General features: G+C 30.8%; 1 protein-coding gene across 1 annotated transcript; it reads left to right on the top strand.

The window, feature by feature from the left end:
• Positions 1 to 7,390: 7,390 nt before the first annotated feature.
• LOC111290125 (DUF21 domain-containing protein At5g52790-like) lies at positions 7,391 to 10,070 on the top strand. Its single transcript, XM_089767898.1, has 11 exons — positions 7,391 to 7,411; positions 7,502 to 7,585; positions 7,669 to 7,782; positions 7,861 to 7,947; positions 8,064 to 8,203; positions 8,277 to 8,438; positions 8,624 to 8,811; positions 8,932 to 9,182; positions 9,272 to 9,318; positions 9,412 to 9,655; positions 9,786 to 10,070. Exons 1-11 carry the CDS (start codon positions 7,406 to 7,408, stop codon positions 9,825 to 9,827), a joined length of 1,365 nt encoding a protein of 454 aa, XP_089624024.1. The 5' UTR covers positions 7,391 to 7,405; the 3' UTR covers positions 9,828 to 10,070.
• Positions 10,071 to 11,171: the final 1,101 nt, after the last annotated feature.

Genomic DNA, 11,171 nt, shown 5'->3' with positions numbered 1-11,171 from the left:
TCCAAAAGACCTTGATAGACACTATCAGCAATTCTCTCAGTATTTTTACATACTTGGTGGATTTGATGATGTCAACCTGAAGCAAGCTTTTTTTAACTCTGTTCCAAAAAAACTTGCACAGCAAATAAGGACACAACCGAATCTCAAATCTTTTGATATTAGAACTATGAATCTTGGAGATATTTACAAGATGATGTTGAAAGCTTTTGACAAGATTTGCAAAGAGCACAAATACATCAAAACCTCGGTGAACAACTCTAAGAAGCTAGAGAAACCATGCTCTTACTCCTCTTCAGGACTCCAGATCAAATGTTTTTTCAAAGACTCCACATGTCTTTACAATCACAAGAAAATAAGCACTTCAGAAAGTTCAGACTTTTCAGAAACTCACATTTCTGCAAATCCAAAAAACTTTTTAGAAAAGTAGACAAGTCTAGAAGAATTCACAGATTCAAGTTTGCAAGAAAGAAGAAAGATCTAAAGAACAAAAGTTCAAAATGTTTTCTTTATGAAAAATCAAGATATTTTGCAAAGAATTGCCAAAAGTCAAATAAAAGATCAGTCAAAATAATACAAGATATTGCTAATATCTCTGGTATCAATCACTCTTATGATGACCTATAATCAATCTTCTTCCTTAATGATTAGTATAATGAAAGATCCATGTTTATGATAAAGTAATTTGATGAAGAATCAGATTACTTAGATTTTTCAGATGAATTTACAGATAATCAATGCAATGAGTACATGTCAGTCTAAGAACTTCAAAAAATTTAAACCTTGCAACCTTCAAAATTACTTTTAGCTCCAGTTCAAATCTTCACTCATAAACATTTTTCTCCCATAACAGTAACAACTCTCTTTGACATTGGTGCAGCTCAAACCATAGCAAATCCCCTTGTTTTACCTAAAAACCTTTAGACAAAATAGAAAACCTTCTTCAAGATCGTTGATTAGAATGTATTCTTTACAGACTTTATCAATAACGCTCTTATCATTCAAATTTTCTCAGGTTGTCAAAAACTCAAAAGATTTTAGGATCTTCACTTCCCCAAAAAGACCTTATTATTAGTTTTGATGTCATAACCAGTATACTAGGCTTAAGACTTAGTGAAAAATGTATAAAGTTTGAAAGTTATTTCAGACTTTGAAAAAACCTTCCCAACCTCTCTACCCTTACTGTCCAACAAGATGTTTTCTAGAAATTTAGATAGAAGTTTATTCACTTCTTTTGTGCAGAAAATCATTCAGAATTCCTTTAGAAATGTGACCAACCTCTTTGAAAAATTTTGAATTTTTCATTACATTTCCTTTCAAAAAAAATAAAAATGCCAATCTCACAAAAGCAAGTCATTCAGGCATGAACCTAAATCATTTCAAATTGGTAACCTAAGAATGTTTTCTTCTCTAAGCTCAAGGATTAATTGAACCAACCTTTTCTCCATGGGTATGTGAAGCATTTTATGTCAACAAACGTTCAGAACAAATTTGTGAAAAATTAAGATTGGTGATTAATTACAAGCCTCTTAATATTTTTCTTACAGATGATAAGTTTCCTCTTTTAGACAGAAAAACTTTGTTTACAAATTTGACAAATGTAAAAGTCTTCTCCAAGTTTAACCTAAAACTAAGATTTTGACAATTAAGTATACATACACAAGATAGATACAAAATGATATTTTGCATTTTTCAACATCATTTTCAGTGGACAGTTATGCCTTTTGAATTAAAAGTTGCTCTTTCACTATTTCAGAAAGCAATGACGAGAATATTTACTCTCATTCTTGATAATGCCTTGATTTACATTGATGATATCTTATTATTCTTTTCAGATATCACATCTCATACATAATTATTGAATAAGTTCTAACAGGTTGTTCAACAGTATAAGAAATGACATATGGAGAGAACAATAAGATATCATCAATGTAAATTAAGGCATTATCAAGAATGAGAGTAAATATCCTTGTCATTGCTTTTTGAAATAGTGAAGGAGTAATTTTTAATCCAAAAGGCATAATTATCCACTGAAAATGATGTTGAAGAATGCAAAATGCCATTTTGTATCTATCCTATGGATGTAAACCTAATTGTCAAATCTTGCTTTTAGGTTAAACTTGGAGAAGACTTTTGCATTTGTCAAATTTTCAAACAAAGCTTTTTCGTTTGGAAAAGAAAACTTATCATCTACAAGGAAAATGTTAAGAAGCTTGTAATTAATCACCAATCTTAATTTTTTACGAACTTGTTTTGAACGTTTGTTGACATAAAACACTTCACATACCCATGGAGAAAATGTTGGTTCAATTAATCTTTAAGCCTGAAGAATGGAACATTCTTGGATTACCAATTTGAAATTATCTGGGTACATGCCTAAATGACTTACTTTTGTGAGATTGATTTTTTCAACTTTTTTTAAAAGGAAGGGTAATGAAAAATTCAAGATTTTTTCAAAAAGAGTGGTCAAATTTTTGGAAGAATTCTAAATGATTTTTTTGCATAGAAAAAGTGAATGAACTTCTTTCTAAATTTTTAAAAAATATTTGGTTGAAAGGTGAGGGTAAAGAGGTTGGAAAAGTTTTTCTAATGTCTGAAATAACTTTTAAACTTTATACCTTTTTCACTAAGTCTTAAGCCAAGTATACTGGTTATGACATCAAAACCAATAACAAGGTCTTTTTGGAGAAATAGAGAGCCTAAAATCTTTTGAGTTATTTAATAACTTAAAAAAATATGAATGATAATAGGATTGCTAATAAAGTTTGCAGAGAATACATTTTTATTAGCGATCTTAAAAAATATTTTCTGTTTTGTCCAAAGTTTTAGGTAAAATAAGGAGATTTGCTATGGTTTGGGCTGTACCAATGTTAAAGAAAGTTGTGACTATTATGGGAGAGGAATGTTTATGAGTGAAGATCTAAAGTGGAGCTAAAGGTAATTTTAAAGGTTAGAGGGTTTGATTTTTTTGAAGTTTTTATACTGACATGTACTCATAGCATTGATCATTTGTGAATTCATTTGAGTAATCTGAGTAATCTGATTCTTTATCAAATTGCTTGATCGTAAATATGGATCTTTCATTCTGTTCATCATTAAGGGAGAAGATTAATTGTAGGTCACCATCAGAGAGATTGATACCAGAGATATTAGCAATATATTGTATCATCTTGACTAATCTTTTATCAGACTTTGGGTAATTCTTTACAAAATATCTTGATTTTTCACAGAGAAAACATTTTCAATATTTTAAACTTTTGATCTTTTGATCTTTCTTCTTTCATGCAAACTTAAATCTATGAAATCTTTTAGGCTTGTTTGCTTTTCTGAAAAAATTTTTGGATCTGGAGAAATGTGAGTTTTTGAGAAGTCTGAACTTTGTGAAGTGCTTTTTTTTCTTATGATTACAGAAACATGTAGAGTCTTTGGAAGAACATTTGATCTGGAGTCTTGAGGAGGAGTAAGAACATGGTTTTCTCTAGCTTTTTAGAGCTGTTCACTGAGGTGTTGATGTATCTATGCTCTTTGTAAATCTTATCAACAGCTTTCAACATCATCTTGTAAATATATCAAAGATTCATGGTTCTAACATCAAGAGATCTGAGATTCAGCTGTGTCTTTATTTATTGTGCAAGTTCTTCTAGAACAAAGTTAAAAAAAACTTGCTTCAGGTTGACATCATCAGATCCACCAAGTATGTAAAAATACTGATAGAATTATTGATAGTATCTGCCAAGGTCTTTTGGATTGAGGGAACAATGTTTTAACTTGAAAAATTATTCTCTGATATTTTCCAATCTGTGAGTTTCTTGACCATAAAAAATTATTGTAAATTGAGATACAGCTTCTGTGATGGTTGGGCATTGAAGAAATTGGAGTTGTTGTATTCACCAATGTTGTCCCAAAAGTTTTTCAAAGTTTCAACTAATTTGAAAATAAATCTGATTAAAACTGTGTTCATTGTAACATTGTGATTGGAGTTTAATTCAACTAATTCCCATGCGAAGAACTTTGGGAACCTTGAAGGCCATTTTGAAAGAGGAATATCATCAATGGTAAAGACTGAAAAGTATCATCTGACTCAATTATTTCATTGATTTGGTAGTTTTCATTTCGGATTCAGTCTCAAAAGTAGAAGAAAAAATATTTGCAAGGGAAAATTGAAAGAGATTGTCTTATGCCATTTGATGAAGTATTTTTGGAAAGGTTTATATAGGAGAGATCATGAGTTGTATAGGTTTTTGGTCTGGTTGAGGTGTAGGGTTTTGAGGTATAGAATTTGAGCTTGGTTTTGGTTTTGGGGGTTAAAAAAGTAATTGTTCTGCAACTCTTTTTGGTTTTGGATCAACTGGTTATTTTTCTCGAAATTTGTTGATTCATTTTTCAGTTGTGCCAAAGGGAGGTTGTTCTAGTTTGTCTGAGATAGGAGTGAAGTATTGTGTTGGTTGTGAGGATGTTGGTATGGATGTTGGGGGAGATTTATACTGAAATAGTGTAAAGAATGGTTTTGGGGGTGAGGTTGGAAGATTGTATAGTTGAAAAAGAGGATGAGAGGTATAGGCTTCGTAAGGGGTGTCATGTATGCCAGTGTTGAGTAGAATGAAGATGTTGTAGCTAGAGGCTGCTTGTTGTTGTTGTTGTTTTTGATGAAGTTGATTCTGAAGATCTGCAAGTTGAATATTTAAGCTCTTCATTTCTTTTTCTCTTTTAGTGAAGGCATAAGTGAATTCAGTGTTGGTTTCAGTCATATATCTGAGTTCTTGATCAAAAGTTATATATCAAAAATATATATATGAAATACATATATGAAAAAGTGTTATATTATTCTTTCAATTCTCATAGCCGATAAAAATTTTAAATTATATTTATCTCTTCTCATATTACAATATTCATTATCATCTTTCTTGAAATCAAAAGTTAAAACTTTTATTAAGCTCGGTTGATTTGGAAAAGATTGAGAATTTGACATCCCTTGATTTAACTTGTAAGTGCTTGTATCTTCAAAACTTAAAAGATGAAATTGCCACGGCGGAAGAAATTGACCGGAGGTTTCTGTCAATGTCAAACAGAACAAAACCAAACTAAATATTTTTCTGGAAATATCTTAATTAGATTCTAAAACCAAAATATCTCATAGCATACGAGAAACCACTGCCATTCATTGTTTCCGGATAAGGTAAAAATGGCCATAAGAACCTTAAGCATGCCTTCTTGAAAAAAAAAAAAAATCAATGAAGCAATGAAGACTCTTCTCGCTTTAGAAATACCGCAATTTTACCTTGAAATACTATGCTTAAACTAACATATGATAGATTCAATCTATATAAAATTATTAGTACTTCTTCTAATACTTAACCAGTTATATTGATTTCATAAATTTACCATTATGAATTCTCATAAAATAATAATCATTTATCTTGTTTATGATAATTTTTGAAAAAAAAGATTCGGATAATGATATAGATATTTACTTACAATCTCTTATTAAAGAGTTAAAGCAATTATGAGAATGAGTTGAGACCTATGATGCATAAAAAAAAAAAATTTTAATATCCGTGTTGCATTATTATGGATTATCAATAATTTCATGATTAATATGTGCGAAAGACCAAAGTGCTTTTATTATTTATGTTTATTTAAGATTTTTATGTTATTAAAGGATAAAAATATAATTTAGCATATTAGTGATGTTTTATGATATAAACGCCACCATATTAACGATATTTTTTTTATATAAACGTCACTAAATTAACAACGTTTTTTAAATATAAACATCGCTAAAATAGTAGTGTTTTATAAAAAATACACTATTTTTTTCGACACGTGTATAGCTAAATATTTTTAATGATGTTTTTTGTAAATGCAATCATTTAGTAGCTTTTATAAATACCGTTAAACGTTGAAAAAAATGTTATTAAAAACTTAAACCCCTGCAATATAAAAAGAACTTTAAGCAAGTAAAATCGAGTGACTAGCAATTCTTGTGTGTGCCATTGCAGATCAAATATATGTAAATTTATAAAATTTTGTTTTTCTTTTCTTCATCAAATTTGAACCCCCAATTCTTCATTTTATCTACCGTTTTTTTTTCTTTCTAACTAGATATAAAGCACACCACCTGATATAACATTTTCATACAACGTACTTTTCCTTTGTGATTTTGACAATTGTCTTCAGTCTTATAAAGCGGTAAGCTCCTTAATTATCTACTTATTTTGCATAAAATTCCTTGGAAACTTCGATGGTTGTTTCTGCCGTAGCTTCTTCTGGCTGCAATGAAAGCAGCAAGACTAGCCAAAACGAGAAAAAAGAAGGAATAAATTTTCAGGACCTGCAGAATGCAATACAGGCAGCCTTCCTTAAATGGAAAGGGCAACAACACCAACAACATGAAGCCCTTATAAATTGCAAACATTCAAACATGGTCATTTATGGAATTGAAAAGGTCATTTCGCCATAACTTTTCCAATTCTTTATCAAAGGTTTTCAACTGCTCTTTTGTTTCCATTACGACATCAAGGGTGTTATATGTCAAGTGCCAGTTCATTTGCTGAAATCATCCATTTTAAACTAGGTTTTGTATTCTTCGTTTTTGCACTACTTGTTAGTCCACCTGCTCCCTTACACCTATTTTGCATTTAGAATAATAATTAGAGAGAGATCAAGTTGTCGTGGCGTCATAAGCCACGAATTTATGAACAAATTTTATGGCTTAATTGGTTAACTAATCTGACAATTAACTTTGTATAGCAGACTGATCGTACGTCATCTGTCTCTAATATAGTATTAATCATCTTCGCGTGGAGTACCCGTGTAATGTGGCAGTTGGCGGAGTTTTGGGGCTCATGACGCTGCAGTCGCTTTCATTTCTGCCTTTCTCATTGTATTTAAACCAATTTTGGGACTTTCAACTGTGGTTAATTGCCGCTGTTTTAGTATATTTATGCTCTCCTAATGATCAGTTATAGTAATAGTCTTCTTCCCGTTAACCGACCCTGATCTATAAATCAAGGTATCCATTTAATACAATGGCAGCAGATGATGTGCCATGCTGTGAGTCTATGTTCTGGGTGTATCTAGTTATTTGTATGGTTCTTGTATCATTTGCTGGCATAATGTCTGGCCTTACCCTGGGGCTCATGTCCCTCAGTCTTGTTGATCTTGAGGTTGTCATCAAGGCAGGTCAACCTCGAGACAGGAAGAATGCAGGTTAAAGTTATTTATAATCCACTCTTTAATTAATTACTGAAATTAATATATCTCCATATTCATTGCCCAAGTCTCACAAATCACTCCTGACTTTTCTAACAAAAGAGATATGTAACTTTAAATGGCAGAGAAAATTCTACCTATCGTTAAGGATCAGCACCTACTCTTATGCACCCTCCTTATAGGCAATGCCTTGGCAATGGAGGTATATATTTTGTTTACGCCATCTACTCCTATACATTTCTCCTGTCTATCAAAACACTAATTAGTTCTGAATTCTATGTTCTTGAATAAGGCCCTTCCAATCTTCCTTGATTCCCTTCTATCCGAGTGGTGCGCTATATTGATATCAGTTACCCTCATACTGGCGTTTGGTGAGGTAAACCTTCCGTCTACAGCACAATATTAATGTGAGTTGGTATGTTGGTAGCTTTAAATAACATGCTAGAAATGTTTGTTCAGATCATTCCTCAAGCTGTATGTTCTCGCTATGGTCTGAGTGTTGGAGCAAAACTCTCAGTTTTAGTTCGGTTCATTGTAATAGTCCTCTTCCCTGTAGCTTACCCAATTAGTAAGGTAATTTTCAAACCCTTTGGAAACTGAATGATGAAGTTTTAATGAAAATAATAAATATTTGCTTCCCTGTTCTAGCAGCTGCTAGATTTGCTGCTAGGGGAAGGGCATTCTGCACTCCTTCGGCGAGCTGAGCTCAAGACACTGGTAGACATGCTTGGAAATGAGGTTAGTTTCCTTATATTAAAACTTCTAAATGATCACAAATTTTAATGTCCGAAAACATTGGTTTAGGCTACCAAAACTAGAACTAATTAATTGGTAATATTTCATGCTTATTTTAGGCAGGGAAAGGTGGAGAATTGACGCATGATGAAACAACCATTATCTCTGGAGCTCTAGATATGACACAAAAAATGGCCAAAGATGCTATGACTCCCCTATCTGACGTTTTTTCACTTGACATAAATTCTAAACTCAACGAGTATGATCTTCTATCTCTCTGCCCTGATATCCCATCTATTTTTCCCTCTTGTCAACCTATTTCTACGGTACAGGAAAACGATGGGGCTAATAATAAGCAATGGGCATAGTCGTGTACCTATCTACTCAGGGAGCCAAGCAAATATCATTGGCCTCGTACTGGTGAAAAATCTGATCATGTACCGTCCCGAAGATGAAACCCCTATTACGGATCTTTCTATTAGGAGCATTCCTAGGTTACTTTTTACTCGATCTTTTTCTGCTGCTTGCCTTACTATATATGGTTATTATGATTTCTCAACATTAAACTAGAAAAGCTAAAGAGATATTTGGTTTGCAGTATGTTTTTTCCTAATGTTCTTTAAGTGACAACTGATGGCATTACTATGAACTAATTCTCTTACCGTTAAATCTTTTACAGGGTTCATGATCGCTTACCTCTCTATGATATATTGAATCAATTTCAAGAAGGCCACAGCCACATGGCTGTTGTTGTTAAGTGCAAGAGTGATATAATAAATGAGACTGCAGAAACTGCAAAAACAAAATCTAGCATTCCCGATATAAAAATCCGCTCAAATTCTAAAAAGAGAAAGACAGAGGTGAAAGGTATAATTTCAGTGTTCATAGATCAGGAGAAACTTATTTCTTTTTTTTTTTTTATAAACTTTCACCCTTGCAATAGTAATAAAAATGATATATATGAGCTTATTATCACCCTATTTTCAGGCATTGGTCAGCATCAATATGATCGAAATGAGCAGCTTAGTATTCCTTCAAGCTCACCGTCTGCAAATTCTACGGTCATTGATATCCAAAGTCCAACTTTAAACATGGAGCTAGGCAGGAAATTACGTCCGAGAATGAAGAAATGGGAACAGACAACCCTCTCAAATGAAGATTTGGAATCATTTCCAAATTTAGATGAGGAAGTTCTTGGTATCATTACACTGGAGGATGTTATGGAGGAACTGCTGCAGGTTTTTCTTAGTATATGTTTCATCGCTAGCTGTTGTTATCGATTAGAGTTGCAGGAATATATTCTAAAACCAACTTTTGGCTTTTGCAGGAGGAAATATTGGATGAAACTGATGAGTATGTTGCCGTTCACAACACGTAAGCTTCTAATTTTAATTTCATTTGATCACCATTAACTTGTTATAATTAATTCCAGGATGTAATTTTCACGCTCCTTTATCTCCCCTTTAGAATCACCATCAACATGCAACCTTCACGAAGATCGCCGTTAAGATCTCCCGGAGCAGCAACAGCATCTCAACTTCACTGGAGAAGTCCTGTGCCATCCCCAATTTCTTCATGTCATGGAAGTTCACTTTCTTCAAAGACTCATTCTCCAGCACTTTGTTCACCAATTTCATCAAACGTTCAGTCACCACTCTCCAACCCAACTGTGTGTGCTTCCCCTGGGAAACCTACACCATCCCCACATCAGGTATAAATATAATGTGGAACTTAATGAACTGCATCAAGTCAATTTCAATATTGTCAGGCTTCATATGTTCAACATTTTCTCATCAATGTATATATAGCTGATCCTTTTTTCTGTAAATTGATTCTAGCAGGTACCGAGAAAATCATGTGAGAGGCTGAAACATGGTTCGTAGGTTTCAATGATAACGAGTTTCTGAAAATAAACATGTAAATGTTTATTTATAGATGGGAATTTCTCATTCCATTGAATAATATGTGGGTCCATAAAACGTATTTTGGGAACTACTTTATTTTGTTGAGATTTAAGTATATCTTTATTATTGATGATGTCGTTTCTTCCTTTTTTTAATGCACTTAACCTATTATCCGCCGTACATTTAGCTTGCATTATTAAGATTATTAAATTAAATATATATTCAAGAAAAAAAATAGATCTATCACATCAGTCGGATAATTGATTAGTATTATCTTAATCAAAATATTTAATATATATTGAACTTGTCGTCAACAATTCTCAATCATATACAGAGAAGGGTCCCATATAAAATTAAGAATATATAAAAACAATGAGTAGGAATGAGCCCTTGTTATAATAGAAAATTTTTACTTTTATTACTGTCAACATCAGTTGGATTTTTTTTATTTACATATAAGTTGATCAACAGATGAAAATTAAAATATTTTTATTTTTCAAGATTTTTTTAATTTTCAATTTTTAACTATGTTAAAAATATTTTTTGATATTTTTTTATATCATCAAGTCACGCCAATTTTCATATAAACAAAAAAAATCAGTTAATATTGATGGTAAGATAAGTCAACTTTTTAATTGAAATAATAATTTATTTTTTAAAATAAAATAAGAATGTATTTTTTAATAAAAAAAGAATGCATTTAAATATAAAATAAAATTTAAGAATTTATTTAAATATAAAATAAATATATAAATTTTTTAAAAATAGTGATAAAGTTTAATTTTTTTTATTATTTTAACTGTTTTCTTTTTTATCGAGGAAGAGAAATTTAATTTAATTTTTGAAAACAAGGTTAGTAGGTATCCATGACATTAAATTGAATGTTCGATGCAAAGATTAAATGACATCAACTATGTCAATAGATAAAGTATGGAACGTAAAAAGTATTCTTTATTTTTATTAATTTTTATATTATATTTATTTTTATATTTATATTTAATGAATATTTTAAATTTATTTTTATTTCTAAAAAAATTCAATATGTATAAATAATTTTTAAACCCATAACTTAAAAAAAATAAAAATATAATTTCTTTTTAATTTTTAATTTTATCATGTATATTTATATAATTTTTTATAAATATGTATTAATATATTTTAAAAAATATATATATTAATTTTAATAAATTTAAAATAACAATTAATATTTTTTAATAAAAAGTTTATATATTAAAAAATAAATATAAAATACATATATGAAAAAAGTACTATATTATTCTATCAATTTTCATAATCGATAAAAATTTAAAATAATATTTATCT

The sequence above is a fragment of the Durio zibethinus genome, chromosome 11, assembly GCF_047325235.1.
Source record: "Durio zibethinus cultivar Kanyao isolate XHJ-2024 chromosome 11, ASM4732523v1, whole genome shotgun sequence".
NCBI lineage: Eukaryota > Viridiplantae > Streptophyta > Magnoliopsida > Malvales > Malvaceae > Durio > Durio zibethinus.
This window is presented reverse-complemented; position numbering and strand designations above follow the sequence as displayed.

Coding starts and splice junctions, on each gene's coding strand:
- LOC111290125 (XM_089767898.1), top strand. Junction 7,586..7,668: donor TCATACTGGCGTTTGGTGAG/GTAAACCTTCCG, acceptor ATGTTTGTTCAG/ATCATTCCTCAAGCTGTATG. Junction 8,812..8,931: donor GAGAAAGACAGAGGTGAAAG/GTATAATTTCAG, acceptor CCCTATTTTCAG/GCATTGGTCAGCATCAATAT.